The sequence below is a fragment of the Sinocyclocheilus grahami genome, unplaced genomic scaffold, assembly GCF_001515645.1.
Source record: "Sinocyclocheilus grahami isolate Dianchi unplaced genomic scaffold, SAMN03320097.WGS_v1.1 scaffold30.1, whole genome shotgun sequence".
Taxonomy (NCBI): Eukaryota; Metazoa; Chordata; class Actinopteri; order Cypriniformes; family Cyprinidae; genus Sinocyclocheilus; species Sinocyclocheilus grahami.
Genome location: NW_015505209.1, coordinates 312,511 through 338,832, shown reverse-complemented (window position 1 = coordinate 338,832; position 26,322 = coordinate 312,511). Strand labels below are relative to the sequence as shown.

General features: G+C 36.0%; 1 protein-coding gene and 1 pseudogene across 1 annotated transcript in view; one reads left to right on the top strand and one right to left on the bottom strand.

Annotated features, from left to right (window-relative positions):
- The window catches only part of LOC107572995 (C-Jun-amino-terminal kinase-interacting protein 1-like), a 29,397-nt gene extending 8,169 nt beyond the window's left edge, over nucleotides 1–21,228 (top strand). Inside the window, exons 6-19 of the mRNA XM_016259434.1 lie at nucleotides 193–419; nucleotides 1,375–1,486; nucleotides 3,252–3,307; nucleotides 3,404–3,515; nucleotides 7,363–7,656; nucleotides 12,604–12,685; nucleotides 13,734–14,735; nucleotides 15,494–15,566; nucleotides 16,480–16,649; nucleotides 16,748–16,851; nucleotides 16,978–17,094; nucleotides 17,670–17,740; nucleotides 18,161–18,259; nucleotides 19,486–21,228. Coding sequence (XP_016114920.1) covers nucleotides 193–419; nucleotides 1,375–1,486; nucleotides 3,252–3,307; nucleotides 3,404–3,515; nucleotides 7,363–7,656; nucleotides 12,604–12,685; nucleotides 13,734–14,735; nucleotides 15,494–15,566; nucleotides 16,480–16,649; nucleotides 16,748–16,851; nucleotides 16,978–17,094; nucleotides 17,670–17,740; nucleotides 18,161–18,259; nucleotides 19,486–19,558 — 2,592 coding nt within the window. The 3' untranslated portion in view covers nucleotides 19,559–21,228. The remainder of the gene's footprint in view (nucleotides 1–192; nucleotides 420–1,374; nucleotides 1,487–3,251; nucleotides 3,308–3,403; nucleotides 3,516–7,362; nucleotides 7,657–12,603; nucleotides 12,686–13,733; nucleotides 14,736–15,493; nucleotides 15,567–16,479; nucleotides 16,650–16,747; nucleotides 16,852–16,977; nucleotides 17,095–17,669; nucleotides 17,741–18,160; nucleotides 18,260–19,485) is intronic.
- A 731-nt stretch (nucleotides 21,229–21,959) lies between these two features.
- Nucleotides 21,960–25,588, bottom strand: LOC107572983 (UPF0705 protein C11orf49 homolog; annotated as a pseudogene).
- Between the last annotated feature and the right edge of the window lie 734 nt (nucleotides 25,589–26,322).

Here is a 26,322-nt window from a genome sequence, read left to right as displayed (position 1 = left end):
CTGGCTCGCTATTTCTCGTGCTGTCTCTCTCTCTCTCTCTCTCTCTCTCTCTCTCTCTCTCTCTCTCTCTCTCTCGCTCTCCCTCATCCACTGCTGACTTTAATGGCTCCATTGAAGGACACATGCAGAGCAAGGAGTGTCAGGGGTGTACAGAAGGATGTTTTCCAGGGGAAGTGAGGACATCCACTACAGCTTCCCGTGGCTGATGTAACCCCCCTGAGGACCCTCGTGGAGGACATTTCTGTGTGGACTACCGGATTGGTGGTGGAGAAAAAAAGTGGCATAATTGTCGACTCCATCGATTTCCCCCCCAAGAAGGGTCCAGTGGCACCCCGCCCTGCCCCGCAGATGGTGCTCAGCCTGGCCATGGACTCCAGAGAAGATGGGGACAGCTGGATGGAGGAACAGTGGGAGAAATGGTACAGTAGTGATGCAGCCGTGTCCCCCACACGGCCTTTTTATGCTGCACTTAACTGACCTTGGATCAGCTCGTGTTCTCTGAAATAGGCCAATAGGTAGTTAGGTGTGCATGAAGGAAATTATGTAGGTTTATGGATAAAACTGAAGGTTTTGTAATTTAATGAGTATATAGTGTTTGCTTTGAGTCTTTTGTATGGTACAAAATCATAATCAAAAGATAAAGGAACGACTGTGGTGTGCAAAAAGACGTTTATAGTTATGCTAGGTTCATTCGCTGGACTGAATTCATTGTTATCATGTTAAATTGTCTTGTTCATCTTATCTATCTAGAAATGTGGGCGGCTGCACAATTGCAGGTATATAAACAGGAAGCACTGTGAATTTAGTATGTCTGAGTGCTCTTAAAGCTTAAATTGTCAGTAAACGGCTAGCTTGCAGATAGAGGGTAAGAATGCTTAAAACAATTTTATTTCTAAACCTTAGGTATAATAAATAATATTGTCATTAAGCAAGTTCATACAATGTGTTAAAAAAGCATTTACATTTAGGGGGAAAAACAGAAGAATTGTTTGTTTTTGCTTATGCTTTCTTACAACAGATTTCCATATGCGTAACATAATTCTGAAAATAACCTTTGATAAGTCTGTAATATTCTGATGTAAATTTGTTTATATATAAATATAAATTGATATAAAGGTTTATTAAATAGACTTAAATTGTAAACTTAAAGATACCTGCAGGATTACATTAAATGACTAAAAGAAACTACTTTAAAACTTTGTTTACATTTATATATCAGGGAGTAATACGCCTAGAAGTTTACAGCATTGCAGTAGTCGACGTGAAGTTATCAGATGAGTAGGAGAGCCTTGCCCTCTCTCTGTGTATGATTGTCTAGCGATGGCCTCGTGGAGAGATGACATAGTGTGTGTCACTGTCTGCGTGGGTGTGCAGGTTAACCCATGATATCAGTCTGAATGAATACGAGGATGACGACCTGTCAGAAGTGACAGAAATCACGGATGAGAACGGAATCACTCTCAGCCAGCTCGACCTCAATCCTAAAGTAAGTCTGTACCCTCAAATAAACTTACTGTAGAAATTTTAGTCCGTTTTCATAGCTGGAATTTTGGGGTAAACAAATACATTTTCATACACTCTCAGAAGAAGATACAAAAGTTGCCACTGGGGTGAACTTCTATACCTTATTTACTCCTAAAGGGTGCATATTTGTTACTTAAAAGTTCATATTAGTACGTTTTGAAAAGATACTGCCCCAGTGAAAGATTTTGGACCTATTTTCTGAGAGAGAATCATTTATTTAGGTTATTTTATTTTCAATATATTTACTTGTATATTTAAGCAATATATTTGTGATTTTCAATACTTATTTATTGGCATATATTTAGCTGAATATATATTGTGGGGTCAGGGTTTACTCTGATTTTTGGGAGGTGTGCCAAAGCACCACCTGTACATGCCTATACGGGTTAATTAACATCTGCTCTGAGCCTGTAGCTAAGCTAATCTCCAGTGGGCTAAAATCCAGCTATGAACTTACAGCTCACTACATTAGACTAGTTCAGGAGTCAAATGTTACACTTAACCTTAATTTATTTACAACTTTGAAAAATCATTTTATGTAGAAAACAAAAGATAATGTTAGGCTCTCAGTGTGCATAAAAAGAGCAGCTTGGACATTCTGTAAAACATCTCCTTTTGTTTTTTATGATCAAAACAAAGTCAAACAGATTTAAAATTACATGATGGTGAGTAAATGTAAATGATGACCAAAAAGTTAACTTTTGCATGATCTATCCCTTCCATTTTTGACCTTGTGTCCTCCCTTAATTAAAATGTATTTAAAGAGTATGATTACCGTTAATAAAGTAATCGCAGTTATCTTAATTCAAAAACAGTAGCCATCAACAGGCGGTCCCCACCACAAAGTAAAACGTGTGTGTGGTTTATATATCTCTCCACCCTAAAACCAAACAGTCACTTATCTTTCTATGAGACACAGTCTGAAGCTGAATGAGGAATCATCTGATGGTGCTGAGCCTGGTGAGCTGTTTAGCCCACAGTAAAAATAGATTTCTAGGCCAAAGGCGCATCATCATTTTCCATGTATTGCAGTCCAAATATGTGTAGAGACTGAGTATATCAGTATTCATATGAGTGAGTGAGGTCACAATAGAGGCTATTGTGTTCAGCGCCTATTAGACATGAACACTGAGGGGAGATTTCAAAGTCAATCACATCTGTTTATCTTGGATATCATCGTCTAACCATTTAAACTTAAGCAAAATCCCTCATAATTTCAAAGCCTTTTTTATGTGATTTTTCACGTCCTAACATACATTTTCATGTTAGGAAAAACTGTTTACAGACAATAAGGCAGTTTAGCTTAACTGAATGTTATAAATTCTGTGTTAATGCCAATCGCATTTGACTGTTTATCATGGATATCATCACTTCACCACTTTCTAAACCTTAGGTATAATAAATAATATTGTCATTAAGCAAGTTCATACAATGTGTTAAAAAAGCATTTACATTTAGGGGGAAAAACAGAAGAATTGTTTGTTTTTGCTTATGCTTTCTTACAACAGATTTCCATATGCGTAACATAATTCTGAAAATAACCTTTGATAAGTCTGTAATATTCTTATGTAAATTTGTTTATATATAAATATAAATTGATATAAAGGTTTATTAAATAGACTTAAATTGTAAACTTAAAGTTAGCAGAATGCCAACTGATACCTGCAGGATTACATTAAATGACTAAAAGAAACTACTTTAAAACTTTGTTTACATTTATAAATCAGGGAGTAATACGCCTAGTTTACAGCATTGCAGTAGTCGACGTGAAGTTATCAGATGAGTAGGAGAGCCTTGCCCTCTCTCTGTGTATGATTGTCTAGCAATGGCCTCGTGGAGAGATGACATAGTGTGTGTCACTGTCTGCGTGGGTGTGCAGGTTAACCCATGATATCAGTCTGAATGAATACGAGGATGACGACCTGTCAGAAGTGACAGAAATCACGGATGAGAACGGAATCACTCTCAGCCAGCTCGACCTCAATCCTAAAGTAAGTCTGTACCCTCAAATAAACTTACTGTAGAAATTTTAGTCCGTTTTCATAGCTGGAATTTTGGGGTAAACAAATACATTTTCATACACTCTCAGAAGAAGATACAAAAGTTGCCACTGGGGTGGTACCTATATTTTCAAAAGGTGAACTTCTATACCTTATTTACTCCTAAAGGGTGCATATTTGTTACTTAAAAGTTCATATTAGTACGTTTTGAAAAGATACTGCCCCAGTGAAAGATTTTGGACCTATTTTCTAAGAGAGAATCATTTATTTAGGTTATTTTATTTTAAATATATTTACTTGTATATTTAAGCAATATATTTGTGATTTTCAATACTTATTTATTGGCATATATTTAGCTGAATATATATTGTGGGGTCAGGGTTTACTCTGATTTTTGGGAGGTGTGCCAAAGCACCACCTGTACATGCCTATACGGGTTAATTAACATCTGCTCTGAGCCTGTAGCTAAGCTAATCTCCAGTGGGCTAAAATCCAGCTATGAACTTACAGCTCACTACATTAGACTAGTTCAGGAGTCAAATGTTACACTTAACCTTAATTTATTTACAACTTTGAAAAATCATTTTATGTAGAAAACAAAAGATAATGTTAGGCTCTCAGTGTGCATAAAAAGAGCAGCTTGGACATTCTGTAAAACATCTCCTTTTGTTTTTTATGATCAAAACAAAGTCAAACAGATTTAAAATTACATGATGGTGAGTAAATGTAAATGATGACCAAAAAGTTAACTTTTGCATGATCTATCCCTTCCATTTTTGACCTTGTGTCCTCCCTTAATTAAAATGTATTTAAAGAGTATGATTACCGTTAATAAAGTAATCGCAGTTATCTTAATTCAAAAACAGTAGCCATCAACAGGCGGTCCCCACCACAAAGTAAAACGTGTGTGTGGTTTATATATCTCTCCACCCTAAAACCAAACAGTCACTTATCTTTCTATGAGACACAGTCTGAAGCTGAATGAGGAATCATCTGATGGTGCTGAGCCTGGTGAGCTGTTTAGCCCACAGTAAAAATAGATTTCTAGGCCAAAGGCGCATCATCATTTTCCATGTATTGCAGTCCAAATATGTGTAGAGACTGAGTATATCAGTATTCATATGAGTGAGTGAGGTCACAATAGAGGCTATTGTGTTCAGCGCCTATTAGACATGAACACTGAGGGGAGATTTCAAAGTCAATCACATCTGTTTATCTTGGATATCATCGTCTAACCATTTAAACTTAAGCAAAATCCCTCGGGGTGAACTTCTATACCTTATTTACTCCTAAAGGGTGCATATTTGTTACTTAAAAGTTCATATTAGTACGTTTTGAAAAGATACTGCCCCAGTGAAAGATTTTGGACCTATTTTCTGAGAGAGAATCATTTATTTAGGTTATTTTATTTTCAATATATTTACTTGTATATTTAAGCAATATATTTGTGATTTTCAATACTTAGTACCTATATTTTCAAAAGGTGAACTTCTATACCTTATTTACTCCTAAAGGGTGCATATTTGTTACTTAAAAGTTCATATTAGTACGTTTTGAAAAGATACTGCCCCAGTGAAAGATTTTGGACCTATTTTCTAAGAGAGAATCATTTATTTAGGTTATTTTATTTTAAATATATTTACTTGTATATTTAAGCAATATATTTGTGATTTTCAATACTTATTTATTGGCATATATTTAGCTGAATATATATTGTGGGGTCAGGGTTTACTCTGATTTTTGGGAGGTGTGCCAAAGCACCACCTGTACATGCCTATACGGGTTAATTAACATCTGCTCTGAGCCTGTAGCTAAGCTAATCTCCAGTGGGCTAAAATCCAGCTATGAACTTACAGCTCACTACATTAGACTAGTTCAGGAGTCAAATGTTACACTTAACCTTAATTTATTTACAACTTTGAAAAATCATTTTATGTAGAAAACAAAAGATAATGTTAGGCTCTCAGTGTGCATAAAAAGAGCAGCTTGGACATTCTGTAAAACATCTCCTTTTGTTTTTTATGATCAAAACAAAGTCAAACAGATTTAGAATTACATGATGGTGAGTAAATGTAAATGATGACCAAAAAGTTAACTTTTGCATGATCTATCCCTTCCATTTTTGACCTTGTGTCCTCCCTTAATTAAAATGTATTTAAAGAGTATGATTACCGTTAATAAAGTAATCGCAGTTATCTTAATTCAAAAACAGTAGCCATCAACAGGCGGTCCCCACCACAAAGTAAAACGTGTGTGTGGTTTATATATCTCTCCACCCTAAAACCAAACAGTCACTTATCTTTCTATGAGACACAGTCTGAAGCTGAATGAGGAATCATCTGATGGTGCTGAGCCTGGTGAGCTGTTTAGCCCACAGTAAAAATAGATTTCTAGGCCAAAGGCGCATCATCATTTTCCATGTATTGCAGTCCAAATATGTGTAGAGACTGAGTATATCAGTATTCATATGAGTGAGTGAGGTCACAATAGAGGCTATTGTGTTCAGCGCCTATTAGACATGAACACTGAGGGGAGATTTCAAAGTCAATCACATCTGTTTATCTTGGATATCATCGTCTAACCATTTAAACTTAAGCAAAATCCCTCATAATTTCAAAGCCTTTTTTATGTGATTTTTCACGTCCTAACATACATTTTCATGTTAGGAAAAACTGTTTACAGACAATAAGGCAGTTTAGCTTAACTGAATGTTATAAATTCTGTGTTAATGCCAATCGCATTTGACTGTTTATCATGGATATCATCACTTCACCACTTAAACTTCAAAATCCCTCATTTATGATTTCACAACCTCTTCTATGCAATAGTTAGTATCATAGCATAAATGTTTATGCTTAGAAAAGCTGCATTTGAAGGCAATAAAGCAGTTTAGCATAATTGGACAATGTGATTGATCAAAAATCCCTAGTTTATGATTTTGCAACATTTTTATGTGACTATTACTGTCATAACATAAGTGTTTATGCTAAGAAAAGCTGTGTTTAGTGACAAGAAGGCAATTTAGTGTAATTTATAACGTTCAGTCACATCTGCCAATTTGTCATGGATATCATCATCTGACCACTTAAACAAAAATCCATAATTTATGATTTCACTACGCTTTATATGTAATAATTAGCACCACATAACATAATGCTAAGAAAAGCTGCGTTAATAGATAAGGCAGTTAGCATAGCATAATTGGCTTTGACAAAGAGAGAATTTATAATATTCAGTCACATTTGATGGTTTAACATGATCAAGACAAGAAGGCAATTTAGCATAATGCTTTTGTCACAGGGAATTCAAAACATGTTCAGTCACATCATGATTTTCATCGTCTGACTAAAACAAAAATATCTCTTTTTAAGATTTCACTACCCTTATTATGCAATGATTGGCATTATAAGAAAATGTGTCAAAAGACAGAGGTTCAGCGTAATTGTCTTTGACAGAATTTGTAACATGTTCAATAACATCTGACTGTTAGCATGGATATCATTATCTATCTAATAGCTAAAATCCTTCATTTTTGATTTCCCAGCCTTTTAATGTGATAACTGACATGGTATTTATGGTAAGAAGAGCTGCGTTTAAATACAATAAGGCAGTTTAGCATAATTAAACATAATTTCTCTCCTCGTCATTTCTGGGTGTGTTTATTTTGCTTATGTCGCGCGACACGCCTCATTGTTCTCTGGGATTGAATTAGCTTTCCTTACAGCAGCCAGGAAGGGAGCCACAGGCTGATGTCATCACCGCGCTCTGATTGGCCGGCTGCGTCTGACTGCAGCTCCTTTGCTCTCGCCTCTAAAGCTCTGCTGCCTGCTCTTCCCAGGATCACATGACTCAGCCGACCAATGGCACGCCGAGGAGCGGCCGGAGGAGGAGGGTGGTGGAGCTGCAGACGGAGATGCTCCACTTGGACCTGATTGATGCAGAAGAGGAGGAAGAAGAGAACGAGAGGCGGCCAGTTGATGCCGTCGATGACAACCACAAGGAAGAGCAGGGCGCAGGGCCGCCTGTCACTCAGCCTCAGCTAACGGATTTCATCCCTGCCGTTGCCATGGATACATACCGGCCCAAGAGACCCACCACCCTGAATCTTTTCCCCCAAGTGCCAAGGACTCAGGTGAGACGGACAGTTTTGGCAGCGGCCTACGGTCTTTAAGAGGCTTGCAATTACGTCCGAGGCAGATGGACGGGGATTAGAAATTGTTTTACAGTAAAAGTGATGATTTCCATACTGCACAAACAGGATCTCGAGTGTTTTTTTCAGTGTGTATGCAAATCGGTGGCATGTAGCGTTCGGGTTTCTTTGATACTCCCGGCCGGTGATGCTGATGACGTTTCCTGTTTGTGAGCTCCCGCTCTGCCCACCTGCTATGAATCACTGCTGTCCACCCTCCGTGCGTAATGCAATCCGACAAGAAAGAGTGAGAGTGGATCGTTACTGTTGACCTGTGAGGGTCAAACAGCAGGGGGCGGCACTTTGTGTCGATTTGAACAAAATATAATGAGGTGGGATGTCATATGTGGCACTGTTTTTGAACGGGTTGTGATTTGACATTTTTGGGATAGCTACTGTAGATAACTTGTTGATCTATATATAATGTTGGAAGAGACTGGGGCATGTTGTCACAGTTTTTACTCCTTGGAGTATTTCTAGGCTTCGTTAGTTAACATTTCCAACATTACTGTCCTGGAAAAAGACATTGTGTGACAACATTCCCCAATGGAAAAGCAACATACTCTGACCTGACAAGAGTAGCTTTATGATGTTCAGAAATGTGATACTGGAATTTTAGTTGTGACAACTAAGCCCTGATCTCCATTATGCATTTCTGAAGCACTAAAATTAGGTGTTATATGACAAACTGTTTTGAGCTCTTTAATTAACTACAGTTTGCCCTTAATATTAAATGTCCCAATTTATTCTATTTTACAAAACACACTTTTAAATGTCAATAATGATAATTACAGACATTATAAATGGGTTAAAATGTATTATTATTACTGCACATAATCTAACCTAGTGTTGTTATTTTTAAATCAAAGTAAAACTATTAAAAATAGTTTGTGTTAATTGAAATGAAGCTAAAATCAAATCAATATTACATAAAAAATTTAAATGCTGCCTTAACTAACTGAAATACGTTTAAGACCCAATATTACTAAACTATATATATATATATATATATATATATATATGTGTGTGTGTGTGTTAAATAAATATTATTAAATATTATTTTATATATATATATATATATATATATATATATATATATAAACACTGATATTACTTTAGTCTTTAAGAGTCCTCTCTCTCTGAATTTTGAAGTGCATCATGGGTAATGAGGCTAAGGAAACTAAATGATTTAAGTAATGGCCCAGCACTGATCTCCTGAAAACACTTCCAACCCAGACTGTACTGAACTTAAAATTACCTTTTCAATTTTCTCTGTTACTGCAATAGGATTTGGTTATGCTGCTTGCTGTAATTTCCTATATTGCCCCGAGTTGTATCAAAAAGACATTTATAATTATAAATATTCTAGATATAATGGTTATATGCGTATTTTCAACTCAGTTTAAATGCATAAATAAATACTGTCTCTGAATCATTTACTCACCCTCATGTCAATCCAAACAAAGGGAGATATTTTGTTTAATGTTCCAGCTGCACTATAATGTATATTAAAAGTGTCAAAAAAGTACTTTATTCCAGATCTTCTGAAGGCAAACAAAAACACATCTCATTCTTGATTTAATACAGGTCAATAAAGTTTTGGAATGATATGAGGATGAGTAAATGATGAAAGAATGTTTATCACTTTAACCTGTGCTGAGCTAAAAATGCACATTTAACACGATGCAGTTGTTCTGTAGTAATTGGATAACAATATTTACCATCTTATAGCATTAGTGCTGGCCAGTCTAGTGTCCCGAATTCCCAAATCACTGGATGTATTAAAACCGATGGTCTTTATAATTAAGACTTGCAAAACCCAGTTTGTATTATATCTAATTATTTTGACAACTGGTTATTATGAAGTTGACAGTTGCTTGTGTGAAAAAAACTGCTTTTGCTTGAATATTTGAGCACATTGAATCATATCCAGGTCGGCAGACCGTTTTACAACCAGAGAAGATGGTGGATGACTGTAAATATGCTTCCCTGTCTTTAATCTTATAATCTTGGCTTGTTGAATCTCTCCACGTCTGCAGCATTGGCACAGCCACTGGGCTCAAAGGGCATTTGAGGAATTAGCAAAGAGCTTTTCTACAGAAAGTGAACAGAGTTATTGGGTAATACAAGTAAAACCGCGAGAAGTCTACTCTAAAAATATCTACATTGTGATGGAAATATTTCAGCTAGCAAGCTAGAGGCCAGGGTGTTGGCTGAAACCCTCAGAATCAATGTGAAGCACTACTGACAACCAATTTCTATTACTTTTGTAATATTGTAACATTTTTAAGTGAAATGGGATATTAAACCATTAAAAATGTACAGACTTGATTTTACAAGGAAATATAATTATTTTAATTTCATGGCATACCTGAATGGAATTGGATGGCATCCAGAAAGGAAGGTTGTTTTAGATGCGGAGCATTAGAAAGTTATTTTCATTTTGTTAAAAGACTGTAAATAGCTTAATTAAAGGGATAGTTCACCCAAACATGAAAATCCTGTCATTAATTACTCACCCTCATGTCGTTCTAAATCCGCAAGACCTCCGTTCATCTTCGGAACACAAATTAAGATATTTTTTATTAATTCTGTGAGCTCTCTGACTCTGACCCTCCTATAGACAGCAATGTAATTACCACGATCAAGGTCCAGAAACATAGCAAGGAGATCTGTAAAATAATCCATGTGGTTCAACCGTAATATTACGAAGCTACGAGAATATTTTTTGTACGCAAAGAAAACAAAAATAACGACTTTATTCAACAATTCATACGGATACGTTGTTTTCATTCGAATCAAAGCGTAAACAACATAAAAAACGTATCCGTGTGACGCAGCTGAATCAGAATAGCATACGCTGTTTACGTTCAGTGGATACTCTCCAAAATGGCACCAGGGTGAGGCGGAGGAGACGAATTGTTGAATAAAGTCGTTATTTTTGTTTTCTTTACATACAAAAAGTATTCTCGTAGCTTTGTAAAATTACTGTTGAACCACTGATGTCACATGGATTATTTTACCGATCTCCTTGCTACATTTCTGGACCTTGATCATGGTAATTACATTGCTGTCTATGGGAGGGTCAGAGAGCTCTCAGAATTCACCAAAAATATCTTAATTTGTGTTCCGAAGATGAACGGAGGTCTTACGGGTTTAGAACGACATGAGGGTGAGTAATTAATGACAGAATTTTCATTTATGGGTGAACTATCCCTTTAAAACATGCTGCCATTTTGTTTGGTTTAAAGACCTGATTAAATGAATTAACATTCTTTTTTTTTTTCTTTTGTTGACATTTTCTATTGAAGCTGTATGTTTGGGCAGAAGTAGTCCCTTTAAAAAAATAGACAATTACCTTTTTTTATGTTATTAAGTTTATGTTATTAGCTTTATAGACATTCCTACACTAGAAAGCATCTAATTGGACAAAACAATGTAGTGCAGGATGAGTCATCAATATTTTACAACCATGAATATGTATTTTAAATCTGCTAAAGTAACTTTTAGGAGTATATTAGAATAAGATATATATTACATTAGCATATAGATAACTGTGTATATTTACATTTACATTTAGTCATTTAGCAGATGCTTTTATCCAAAGCGACTTACAAATGAGGACAATGGAAGCAATAAAAATCAACAAAAGAGCAATGATATACAAGTGCTATAACAAGTCTCAGTTAGCTAAACGCAGTACACGTAGCAAGGGTTTTTTAAATAATATAATAAATAAAAAAGAAAACAGATAGAATAGAGCAAGCTAGTGTTAGAGGTCTTTTTTGATTTTGTTAATTGTATAATAAATGAAAAGAAAACAGACAGAATACAAAAAGATTAGAAAGCGAGTTAGTTTTTTTTTTTTTTAAGAAAACAAGCAGCAAATGAATAGAGTGCAAGTCTAAAAGGGACAAGTGTTTTTTTTAAAGAATATAATTAGAATAGAGAGTGCTAGAGTTAGAGGGTCAAATAAATATGGAAGAGATGTGTTTTTAGCCGATTCTTGAAGATGGCAAGAATTGAAGATTGAGTTGGGCAGGGTCATTTACACCAGGAGGGAACATTTAATTTAAAAGTCAGAAGAAAAAAAAAACATAACATAAATAAAAACATAACATAGTCAAAGTGTATATAGCATATAGATAACAGTATGTATAACTGTCAATTCTTTGAGATGCCTTTCTCAAATTTCAATGTCATATTTTTTTTTCCTGCAGAGATAAAGATTACTTAGTTTCTAATCTGATACAGTGATAGACTGAGACAGGCTCCGTTTAATAAACTAGATAGCAATGAACTGTGGGATCGAGTTTCTTCCATCTGGTTTCTTTCCTCATACCGTTTTTAGTGTCACTAAATAAGAGCATCATATTAGCCATCTGTGTCTTCCTACTCCGTCACGAACACCACTGTGTGTTCCCATCTACCCCCACACTTACGCACACACAGACACTCTCTCTCAAGCATGCCAATTCCTGCATCATCGATGGGCGCATTGCTATGGCAACATAGGAGTGTCAGTGTTAAAGGTGCATTATAGCAGTGTGGTCAATTGGTGAGTCAGCATCAGGAAAAAGCAGTAAATCTATCGGTCAGATTGCTCTTCCTGTAACTCTCTCTCCTTTTATGGATTGTTGTCAAATACAGTTTCTATTTCTTTTCACTATAGAAAAGCTCCTAAAATGTGGTGACAATGAGTAATGCTGGCAAAATCACATGATTTATCCAAGATGGAGGGATGTACACGTCAGTTTTAGTTTTTTTTTTATTTTATCATATTTAGATATATATATTTTTTGTAAGTGTTAATCTCAACAATACTGGTCTAAATCTCTCAGCATTTTGTTTATTAAAATCTATCCCTCATTCATTTTACTTTAATTGCAGGACACAATAAATAACAATTCCTTTAGTGAGAAAGAACGGAGGAAAGAAAAGAAAACCCATTCTTCATCACCACACATTAAGGGTGAGTAATGGCCATGCACACCACACAAATGAACATGTCTGAAGAATTTCTGAGACTTGAATTTTCCAAACAAGTAATTTTTCATAATCACCTTTATGCATTAGAGGAACTACCATAAATGAAAGAAATACAAGTTGTAGGTGTATTGTTGTTCATAATTGTAGGTGTTTTTGTAGTATTCGCTTCCATGGAATGAAAATGTGTTTGTGTTGTAATTAACTTAATGGGATTTTCATCAATCTACTTACCCAGAGAGTTCATCAGATTTCTGCTAGTAACTCCTAGTATGAAAAAAGGCTTGGATACTGTAAAGCTAATCTGTTTATTTTTTTGTTGAAATACATTTATGAGTTTAAATACTATGGCTTTGTCCCAATTTGGATGGGTTCCCTATATACTAAAATTATATGCTTCCCTGATGATGGGAAATTTGCATTTGGCATATGTAAGCATTAGCACTTACCTAAATGTTGTATGAAATGAAAATTCACACTATTTTACAAACCCATGGTTTTGATCTTATTGTGAACAATTCATGCATGTTTGACTTTTCTCTTTTTTTCTTCTCATATTGCCTTGTAATTCTTAATCAAAATGTCATAACTGGATGTTTTTCTGGTGACAAACTTCTCCAATTAAGATCTGCCACCATCCCAACCGATGGATTGAAATAAGTTTTCGATAATGTGTTTCACTAGAATGCACATCACAATATGGATGAAAATACTGTCGCTACTTCCATTGCAATATGATTTTAAAATTCATTACTATTTTAATTTTACGTTTTACGTACATTTGGTGCTGAGGAGGCTTTAATCTCATATTATTTGCTGGTACCTTTCTTCAGTTGACAAAATGACACTTCAACTCCATATATTATACCATATATCATATATTCACCTTCTATATTCGTTTAAAAGCCATCAAGACTGATTACTTCTTGTTCAGAGTGAAACTTAGCATTTTGCATGACTTTTAATATGGCTTCAGATGTGTTCCTCCATTAGGCTTATTGCCTAATGTATAATCTTCTGTGTGTGCGAAACAGGAGATCCGGTGGCCAAACCTGAGCAGGTTAGCCTGACCGATGGGGACAAAGTTCAGGCCAGGGTGGACACCAAACCAAGGGGCCCTGCCTCCTCCACGAACAAAGCCTCCACCTTTCACACCAAGAAGAAGGACAAGTTTTCTGAGTCTTTGAACAACCCCAATGTGGTGGTGCCCCTCACGCAGACGGTCATGAGGGAAAAATCCACGGAAGTGACCCTGATAGAGGGTGTCCTTGACATGCCGACCATTTGCAAGCAAAAAGCCCAGTCTCACACCGCCAGCAGCTATCGGGAACAAGTGCAGTATCCTGCGGAGAATGAAGGTACATGTGACCAGTTGGTCGACAAAAACAAGGACTTTCACATTTCGGAAGGAAATGCAACAGAGGAGATCCACCTCACGCCAGTCAACGGTGAACAAGAGCGACCATTTCTGTCCCAGAGCAGCGACAGCAACCGCATGTCCATTAGTTCGGACACGGAGCTTCCTCCCCTTCACTACTACCCATCGGCGGGTTGTCCGAACCCCTCCATTAGCGAGGAGGATGAGGTGTACCCACCCACGCCCCCATGCCGGACTGTCAGCCTCAGTGACGCGGGGGACGCAAGTAAGTGGGCTGAAACCCACAAGCCTAAAGTGGCGAAGGAGGACACAGGGAACTTAAAGGCGGTGGCGGTCAGCACGGATGCTTCAGGACTGACGTATGACTCCGTTAAGTACACCCTGGTGGTGGATGAGCATGCTAAGCTCGAGCTAGTGAGTATTAAGGACTGCTACAAAGGATACGAAAGTGACAGTGACAATACTGTCTACGAGTCTGCTATTGACGAGGACGAGGAGGATCAGGAAGTGGATGAAGAGGAGGAAGAGTCGGGAGGGAGGGGCATGAGGAGAGACACTTCCTGTTTGTCTGCAGACTCCACCACAGACACCACCTCAGACATGCCCCGTTCCCGCAAGTTCATGAACATCTTTGTGAATGGACTGTCACGTTTCTCTGGTGAGTAATAAGAGCTGATTTGGAATTTGGAAAATAAGAATACATTTAGAATTTATTTGTAAAAAATTCATTTTCTTAACATAGAGGTTGTTGCAAATGTGCACAGATATTAATTATTTAAGTACTCTAAAATCCATTTAGCCATTTCTTGAGGCTGCTGGGGTATTTCGGATACTTTTGACCGTGAAACACTTCCATTGTCCCCAATGCCTAGTTTATGAGTTTATTTTTTGGCTTCTGATATGTTACAATAAACTTGAAAAATAAAAAAAAATACATCTGATACAGAAATGTATCCAAAATCAATTTAAAGTGGCAGTTGTGCAGCAAAAAGGGCCATGTGCTCCCAGTAGATGACGGTTTTATCTCATAACCTGTCCTATAAAGGGGTTGAACATGCAATATAATTTTAAAAAAAAATGTATGGCTTATACATTTATAAAAATTAGCTCTTCATGTAAAGCTAAACATCCATTAACCTTATATATTCAGTGGATACACCAAATGAAGGCTAGGGCAGTGTGAAAAGGGCTCAGAAGGAATGGCAAAGTGCCAAGGGTTGAACCTTGTGGCACCCCTTCAGTAATACATCTGCCAACGCTTTGCAAGAACTACAGATTTTCCTCATTAATAGGTTTGCTAATATCAGACCCACCTTTCACCAGCCAGGATCAAGATGATGAAATTCAGCCAGCAGTTCCTACCCAAATTTGTCTCTATCCTTTGTTGTGACAATGAACGTTTGTTCTCCCACTCAGGTGCTGAGTTTGGATTCTTCTCCTGTGTTATTAATGGAGAGGAAAGAGAACAGAGCCACAGAGCAGTGTTCAGGTAAGGATTCGATCAAATCCTTGATACACTATTTAAAAAAAAAATAGAAAGTAACCAAGTGACTTAAAAGAGATATTGAAACATATCCCAGCCAAGAAAGTTTCAGGCCTTTTTAAAATTAAGCCTATTTTTGGGACCATTATTATTATTTATTTTTCTGCTTTTTTGACAGTTACGCAAATAAAACATACTGCAATACATTTTACTGTATTTATTTATTATTATTATATTTTTAATGTGCTAAATTGTCGTGAAAATAATGTTACAATGCAACTAAAAGAACTGTCCTAAAAAAGTCAACATTTTATTTTGTGAAATTCACCTAAATACAAACTACAGTGAAACCAGATGACAGCCCTAAAAAATAAAAAAAAAGAGTACTAAGACATATCTTACTACGCAAATACACTCTTAAAAATAAAGGTGCTTCATAATGCCATAGAAGAAACTTTCTGTTTCACAAAAGGTTCTTTGTGGCAAAAGAAGGTTAAAAAGTGAAAAAAGTGACGTGACATGTGGCCAAGTATGGTTACCCATACTAGGAATTAGTTCTCTGCATTTATCCCATCCTAAGTGCACACACACAGCAGTGAACACACACACACCATGAACACACATCCGAAGCAGTTCTTCAGATTATAAAAAGGTAAGAAAGAGATTAAAAAAAAGCTTTCTTTAAAAATTCTTTAAAAAAATTCTTTAAAAAAGCTTTGACTGAATGGTTCTTTGTGGAACCAAAAATGGTTCTTCTATGGCATCGCTGTGAAGAACCTTTTAAGCACCTTTATTTTTAAGAGTGTATATAGTTTGTTCAGAGAGACACTCTACTCTTGGGTGGTACCCTAAACCACTTTTTTCTTTTCTTTTCTTTTTTTTTTTTACCTGAGCACTCTTAATTTTGGCTTATTTACAGGTTTATTCCTCGCCATGATGATGAGTTGGAGATGGAGGCGGATGACCCCTTATTGGTTGAGGTGCAGGCCGAGGATCTTTGGTGCGAGGCCTACAACATGCGCACTGGATCCAGAGGCATCTTCCCTGCATTTTATGCCGTCAAGGTGACAAAGGATGAGCTTGTTAAAGGTAAATCTTGGCTTTGCTATAGTATTTTAAGTATCTGAGCGTTTGTTTCTTGTGCATTGAGGAATAATGGCCTTCTCTGTCTGCTGTGATTTATTCAGAGGTCAAAAGTGACTGGATGGACAAATTCTGGGTAAAATTCCTTGGTTCTGTTCAAGTACCGTATCACAAAGGGAATGATGTGCTTTGTGCCGCCATGCACAAGGTATACTAATCCATTTTTGCATTATAATTCTGCCTTTGATTTCCATATACTTACATAATAACTACAATGAAATGATGTTGTTCATATTTAATCTGAAGTTCATATGAAATCTGATTATGTCAACAGATAGCATCAAACAGACGAACAACAATGCAGTTCAGCCCCCCTTCACCTTGCATTCTGGAAATCAACACAAGAGGATTGAAAATCATTGTTCAAGATGACTGTCGGACTTCTGGAAGGGTTTGTATACTGTATTCTTCTTAAAACAAATAAGCACAAGGGTCATTCCTGTCATGCAGTACCTTTACAAACCTCAAACGTTTAAAAAAAATCGTTGTTATTTTATAATTTATGGTAGTAATTCAATAAGGCTTGAGGGTGTCAATTTACTTTAATAAAAATTGATGATGATATGAAATAGCATAGTAGGAATTCATAAAAATTGATATTTGAACTCAAGGTCAAATAATTCCTTCTGCCTTGGCTTCATATTTTGGCTAGATGTTGCCACCATAAGGCTCTTTCACTCAACTGTGCTCTGTGACGCAACATATTCAGTCCCACAGCTATGCAATGAAGCATCTTAAGACCGAATGGTAATCTGTAGCCATAATGTGGGGGGATCTCGCCCCCTAAGCCCCTGTGAGTGAATTAGTGAACGTGCTCAGTGATGTAAATCACAGGGTTCAGGAGTTAAGCACACATACTACGACGACCTCGCACCACACTGACATCATGTGGCTGCAGCTTACACTAATGTGTTTCAATCCCTGCTGCTGATTAGACCACTCAGTCTTTCTTTCCATATTTTACAGGGTGAGAAGTGCTTTCACTTTTTTCAGTTGAAAAACATCTCCTTCTGTGGGTGCCATCCGAAAAACAAGAAGTGAGTTTGAACAGAAAATCATGGTTTCTCTCAAAATGCTATTATTAGGTCCTTTCTATCAATTTTGACTAGTTCTCAAGTGAAAATAAGTGAATTAGGGGTTAAATAAATGTATAAAATACTTTAAATTAATTTTAATATTCATTTTAATAAATGTAATAATATTTAATAAATGTTGAAAACAGTTGTGCTGCCTAATATTTTTGTAGACATGTTCTCAGGGCTCTTTGATAAATAAATTTAGATGAATAAAATTCTTAATTTGGGACTGAGAGTTTGTGGTCACTTATTTAAAGCTGTAAATACAATAACTCAATGTTTACCCATCTACAATGCCCCCTACAGGGAAAAAGAGAACATACAAAAACAACAATAAAGCCACATTCTGGACAGTAAATACTCCATCATTTGTTTTTTCAGGTATTTTGGAGTAATAACGAAACATCCAGCATACCAGAGATTTGCCTGTCATGTGTTCTTCTCAGATGATACAACCACGAAACTGGCTGAATCTATAGGGTGAGTTGTTCTCTAGTCATTTAAAGATCCCACAAACACAATTTTCTTTTTTGATTTACTGTTGAAACACTAACTCAAATATTTAGGAACATATCCTACTCATTTAACATACTGCTTTTTACATATTGCTGTATACAGAAATACATATACAGAAGTATACATAATTATTTGCTAGTTAGTTGCAGGGCATATCATCTTCAATTTAGTAAGCCATTTGATTAGACAATAAATAAATAAATAACAATTTAATTGGACAAAAAAAGTAATTACTTATTAATTTTATGGTCCATTTTCCCAGAAAGAGAGATTTTTTACATCATCTTTTATCAAAAGTCAGCTTTTAGTTGTATGCTAACATACAGATAATCTCAGGGCTAATAGATATGAACTAAGGACCACAAAATGTTGATTTTCATTTTGTGAGAATATGGATCTTTTTGCTAATTGGATTAAAATAATAGAATCTTTCTGTTGATTGGTCAAAAAAGAAAATAGAGTGCAACCGTGCCTTTCCACTTTAAAATTTTCACATAGTGAAATGAACTAAACCAGCCAGTTACAAGGTGAATCACATTGTTAAAAAATTTTGATTTGAAGCCAAGCCAAGAAGTATTTAAAAATTGGACCAAAAACAAAGGTGCAAGACTATGTGGCTTTAGTTAGGGGAAAGAACTACAATCCCATTAAGCATTATGAATGACAATCAAATTAAAAACAATAGGCCTAGAGAAATAAAAAATATTGATTTTAAAATGTTGACTTCACATGAAGATAAGTAGTTTGAGAGCACAGGAAGATTGTACTACTTTTGGTGCAATTTGTCGCTAATCTCTGATTGGAGGAGATTCTCTGAAGAATCATGGGTAATGTAGTTTTTCACCAGGAATTCTGTTGTTAAATATGATTAAGAAACAATTTAAAATTATGCAGGCTGATGGCTTTAACAAAAGCGTATACCAGCGATTAACAACAACATAGCTTAAAGTAGGTCTCTCTTTAATGATTTATAAGTTATCGTTAAAAATCAACTCTCCTAGAAAATGAATGGAATTTTTACTTTCAAAACCTGGTTCTGTTCCTGAGTCAATTTTTTGAAAGCACAAATAAAAGCAAAACTCATTCTACATCTAAAAATCACATCTAGACCTTCCAAAAGTGCTATTAAAATATGACTTTAGTGCATATAATATAGATATGTATATAAAAAAATACTTTTGTTTTTACAGGAAAGCTTTTCAGCAGTTCTACAAAGAACATATGGAATATTCCTGTCCAACAGAAGACATCTTCCTCGAATGACCTTCAGTCTATTCATATTTTTCCATTATCACATACTATATGAGGTGTCGCATGATGGTGGTTTTGAGCCTCTTTGTAACATGTTATGTTGATGATATAATGTTGATGTCTATTTTAGACAAATGTTAAAATCGAAAACAGATATCAGCTACAGCGCAACTACTTTCACATTGTACAACTCGAGTATTACTGACTGGTGTAAAGCCTTACGAAGTTTAATAACAAAAAAAAAAAATTTGATGTGACTTGTTAAAATCATTTGTGCGAAGTTTGGTTTTGAATTCATTCGAAGCACAATGTTTGATGGATGAAACAACATAAGACAGAAAGGAGATCTTAAAACAACTGTATGTACGTTTTTTTACCTTGAAATATCAGTTTCAAAATCTTCCAGATGGCTCACTTAATCTGAGGCGAATGGTTTCTGATTCTTTCCCGCGCTCCTCCACAAACGCCTGGGAATTTGGTAAGCAGGTACTAAATACGCGAAAAGGGCGGATTCCTTTACGGCAGCAACAAATGCACGTGTACAGATGTTGACTGTAATTACGACAGCGAATTTCACTCTTTTAACTGTAGGGGGCTCCAAAGTCGCATAAATACGCATACAGTTGCTTTAAAGCTAGACTGGATCCCAAAATTAAAGTTTATCTGAAACCAAAGCTTTCCTGGGCCATGTCCTTCTTCACTCAAAATGGAAGAACCATGTAATTGAATGCAGCCCAGTCTGTCCATCTAGTGTCCCACTATGCGAAACCCCAGGTTAAAAAACACTTTCCAATGTTTCTCACATCGTTTTGAAAGCACCGCTTTGAACCCAAGGTTATGAAACCGTGATCCAGAGCATTGCTGTGCCACAATTTCAAGTGTTGTATGTTAAATAGGGTAATTGCTGCTGTTTATCTTCAGTCACTTGCGCACTACAGAATCTCACAAATACAATATGGCATCCATGCTCCGTGCTTTTTGTTTTTTGGTTCTCGTATTTAATGTTAATGTGTGCTTATATTCCCATGTGTTGCTCTGTTAAACAGAGCGTAGTCTGGGCTTATTCGCATTCTGCTTCAATCTCAGTATCCCTGACGTATGTAGCTGTGAAAACCAAATAATTTTCTTTTTACATATTATATAAGATATCTTATTTATAATTATATTGAAATGGAAAGATCATAAAATATATTATTCTGGCAATTGAAAATATATACGGAGAGGACTTATATGGTGCTGAGGAATATGGCTGTCTGGTTATGAAAAATGTGTTCTTTCTCAATTGTTTCCCCCTAGATACAAAAAGAAAGGTTTTAAAGCCAAGGCCTAAAATGGACCCATCTTCACCAGTCCTTTCAAAATGGCACATCCTCACAGCATGCGCATACCTAATATGCAATATTCACTAAACAAGCAAAGTTTTCATTGAATAGATCAACAGGCCAAATGGTTTTCCGTAGAACAGTTTTGAAGATGTTTTGCATGGTATGGCCATTTTGAAAGGTGGTATTCAGTTAATAGGACCATTTGTGTCTGCAAAAAATATCTGCGAACCAATCCTGAAAAATCACAAGTTGTGCCTATTTCATTTATCACTGTACATTGTTTTGTTTTGCTTTTTGAATGATCACATGTCTTCTGTGGAACCCATAAAGTTAAATCCCATTTGTAAATGGATTGTCCTGGAGTGTAATTATTAAAAGTGTGTGTGTGTGTGTGTAATTCACATATTGTGAAATATAATTACAATTTTAAATAATTGTTTTGTATTTTAATATGTTTTAAAATGTGATTTATTCCTGTGTTGCAAAGCTGAATTTTCAGCATCATTACTCCAGTCTTCAGTGTCACATGATCTTTCAGAAATCATTCTAATACACTGATTTGGTGCTTAAAAAATGATCAGTGTTGAAAATTTCAAAAGGACAACATTTATTGTAAACATATATATTTGTAACAATGTAAAAGTCAAAAGGTCTTAACTTTTTAAAGCATTCTTCCTGAATAAAAGTTAATGTAATATTTTTAAAATATTACTGATTTTACTTATGTTTGTTTAGTTAAACTCAATTTTATATATACCTTATTGCACTCAAATATTCTTTGGGTTAAGTTCATCACAGACCAGTTACTCAACTACTGAATGTTTATTTTATGCAACCGTCATATAAACAAGAAGTTAATATAAAATAATTATAATTTCAGACAATATGGCTGTCCAATTTATTTATTTATTTTTGCTTCAGCAACAGAAGTAGTTGGGTTACAGAGACGCCCACAGAACTAGAAAGTAGTGAATACAGACAGCATACATCAGCACTATTGAAACGCCATTTTCTAATCAAATTAGTGAACCTGCACTAACAGTTGTCAAAAAAAATCATAAAGATGCTAGCAAGCAGGTCTGTGCATGTTAATTCTCAGAAGAGTCAGTCTCCTCTGTAGAACCGTTGCTCTCCATTTCGATCCTCTTGCGTTGGTGCAGGGACTTGCGCGGTGAGGCCTTCTTGGACATTTCCTTCTGTCCCACAGCGCTGCTGCTGCTATTGTTGGACGTCGGGCTGATGGCGACTTGAGCTATGCTGGAAGAATCACAGAAACATGTTGTCAAATGCAAGTACATTAGCTTTAATAAAAGTGTTATTATAAAAATATAAAAAGGATTGTTAGCAAGCTCTCCGTCTTTTAATAACACACGGTTTATAGTTAACCAGCAAGTGACTGTAATATACTCTTTGAGCAAGTCCGTCTCTCTCAGTCTCTCCAGCTCCTGGTCCATCTCTGGATCAATCAGCAGGTCCAATTTATTGGGAAGAGCACCTGATAAATAAATGGCACAAGATAAAGCATTCAGTTTATATTTCGAATTAATAAAAGTTACAAGTATTCAGAAATACATTTAAGCATCATCTAATGCTCACCGATGTCTTGGTTTACTCCTTCATGTTTGGCCGAGCCAAGGCCATCTGGAAGCCATAGAAAGATACTCGCTGACTGCTCTCTAAGATCTCCTTAATGGCAACAGTGGAAGGAAACCTGGGAAAATTAAATCACTATCATATTCTAGTAGTAAAGATGGCTATAGTGGGTGCTATTAAATTTAGTGATAAACAAGTTACTACATAAGCATACTACTATAATTGTATTTAAATATAGATGCAATCATTCAAATGTAATTTAAATATAATTATATATTTAAAGGTCACATATTATACACCTTTCTGGAGTTTTATTTTAGGTTTTGATGTCCTTAAGAATATATATTTGCGGTATAAGTACCAAAAACCATCTATTTACAGCTCCTTTCTCAGGAGCTCTACTTTCAACAGGTCGATTTTGGCCTGTATAATTAATATTCATGAGCCTCTCTTCTGATTGGCCTGTTGCTTTCTGAGTGACGCAAGGCCAGGCCAACCACAGGTAACTAGGTTCATGTATGCTGTAGCCTGCTATGGCAAATAGAAAAATAGAAACACCTGTAATGATGGCCACTGCTGAGGGAAATGTTTTCCGGTCTTACATGTTTTAGCCGGACTCAGACCCCGAATCAGTGACGGCAGGCGACAACCAACCACCTCATCAAATGTGCTTACAACATGATGTTTCAGAATTTTCCAAAAAACCAATGCAGTAATCTACGTAACTATTGCTTTCCTACTTATACAACATGTCAGCGTTGCATAACCGTTTACAAACTATAATTTCAGATTATGCAGGCTCCATAATGTAACAGTTTGTAATAATGTAATAATGAAGTTTACTTATGGGTTGCGGACATTACATAATGCCTGTTATATTACAGTACATAAAATTTCACTTACCACATAAACAGAGTAAGGAGAGATGACTGAGGACGATGGCGAATTGCAGATCCTGAGCACCTCTGACAAACATCTAATCTTGTAAAATGTGTGGTAAGTACTGCCGCTCCATAGTATAAAGAAAGTATGTGCGATTACGAATCTCGAAAGTGAAAGTGAAACTAAAATGGTGCATTCAAAAGCAGTTTCAATGCCAGGCATAATAGTGGCTCCCTGCCTGATGCCCGCAATTTAAACAGTATAATTACCCAATGATATAACTGCGAGAGAAAATATTGAAATATATATTTTCCTCTCATCTCATATTTATTAACTTTCGGGGTTCTGTAGTACACGCCATTTTCTTTCCGAACACGGTATTGGGATGTGGCTGGATTGCAGGGGTTTGAGGGGGAGGGGGGATGCCGGCTCTATATCGTGAAGTCTATCAGCCATCTGCGATGGACGATCGTCTATAGGCCCAACCCTAGTTCGGAAGCCTGTGCAATGATGTAGTTTCCTGACATCCATCGACTGAACAGCGTTTTCTTGACATGTTTCCGTGTTGAAGTTGCTCAGCAATGGCATGGACGCAATGTTTTCTGGGGGTTTGGCAAAAGGAGGGTGGGGCGATGGGCAGTGCTCGGGGTGGTGACTGAAGGCGGTGACTGAGTAGTTCTGACGTCACCATTTTACGGAGGTCACAATGGCTCATGAAAAGGCACAGCTACTTTATGCAGGCTGTGTGCATTTGTCTGTGGATTGACTGTTTTGAAACGTACATGGTAGTTACATAGCCCTTAGACCTCAGTTATCATGAAAAAAGCCAGGAAATTTCAGTTTTGACAATATGGGACCTTTAAATATAAATCGAATATCATTTAAAAAATAAACTGCAAATTCAAAAGTAATAAAATAACTGTTGAAATTATTTTGACTATTTAAAAAAAAATCTATAATTCTGTGTATATATATATATATATATATATATATATATTAGTATAATAAAATGTATAAAATAAAATATAACAGTTACAAATTTTTTACTTAAAAAACTTGGTAAGTAACTGATATAAATAAGTTTACAATATATTATGAATGAATGATGATTGTTAAAAAAATTCTCAACTTTTGTCTTACTTGTGTTTAAACCTCTCACAAAGTCCCTCTATACAGTCACAAAAGATGGAGGAGTCTACACCTTCTTGAGCGTCCGGCTCCTAGTTGGCTGCGCTGCGCGGGACTATGATGGTGTTTGGGTTCTTCAGCAGGTCTTGGTAAATCACAGACACACTCTCCACAAACTCTGTGAAAGTGAATGAGGATGAGATCATTCCGATGAAAGACGGAGCCTCGAGTAACCATAGAAACGCTTTCACAGGGTAGTGATGATGTCACTCTGGTCTTCTGTTACAACCGCAGTTAAACTCAAGGTCAGAACGGCTTTTGTTGTTAGCAGAACCTTTAAATATCACCAGTGCTTCTGTGATGGGGTGCTTGACTAATAAGACTGGAATCTACTTTTTTTAACATCAAGATTTTACTTTTCATTTTATTTGACTGTATAAGGAAAACCGTTTATGTTATTTTATTTGACATTGTTTTGTTTCAATATTTAATTCAATCTGAATTCACTTAAAGTGTATTTTTTTGCAATAAAGTAGGTTCTGTGACTCGAAACTTTAAGAACCGCAATACTACCAAAGTGAAAATTTTGAAAAATACAGCTTATTATTACAGTTATAATTGCAGCTTCATATTGTGTTATATATTATATTATATTATAAAGTTTATTACCTTCATAATAGAACTGGATTTGGAATTAATAAATAAAATCTGAGAATGACATTAGACAATCAGGACAATCCTACAACAGAAAAAAAAATCTGTTAAATATCAATGGGAACGGTCAAGGAAACATCAAAAAACAAATATGGATCTACCTGGCTGCATTTTGTACCATCTCAGTAAGAAAGTCAGGACACAACAGCAGTAAAAGTGAACTGTATTCTGACATTGCCAACAGATCTGCAAGAAGAAACAGCCGTATTTGTTCACTGTAAACACACCAATGCAAGCAACTAAAGTAAAGAGTTATGGCTTAACTTAAAAAAATCAGAATCTGTCTGAAGCATTTCCAGAAGACATGGATGTATCTTCCCTGAAGAGTATGTGATTCCCATTCTTCACACTGGTAAAACTGTAATGTAGCATGGTAATATCTGTATTTAAAAATATTCATATATAATATAGTACTAATATATTATATATAAATAAAATATTATAATAAATAAATAACAATAAATATGTCCATATATAGGACATTCGTTTCGGCTGGAAAGGAAAAAGAAAAGGCAATGTCATGACAGTAGTGTTAAAAATGTCAATGCATCGGTCAATCATCTGCAAGCCGTTATCTTGGAACCGACTGCAGTTTATCAATGTACGAACCATCAAAACAACCAACCAAGCAATAATAACCGTAACAACCTAAATACTCGTCAACAGTGAGGTTGAACCTATCCGTGTTCATTTTCAAGGTGTTTTATGGTTTTAAATTATGTGTCTTAGCTGGGATGCAGATGCGGTGCATGACTCAGCTGGTAACCCATTCAGAAAGGAGTCTCTAAAGCTGCTTTATCGGTCAGTGTGCCCACTCTGCACTGCGCCAGACACAGCATGCGTACGGTTTCTTAGGGCTCAGAGCTAAAATTGCGGGTAAAACGTTATATTAATCCATTTGAATAGACTTTATTCTTTTATTTAAAAAATATAGGATCACGGGAAGTCGATATTTGGGTTTTGCCCAGAAACATTTATTTTGTATTTATGTAAGAACCTCAGTATCTTTGCTCAAATTCATCCAGGGATATAAACCAACCAATAGACGACGCGGTTGAGCAGCACGTGACACAACACGGAAGTGAGCGCTGGGTGGAGTCTCGCCCTCTTTTTTAAAAAAATGCTTGGCTGTGT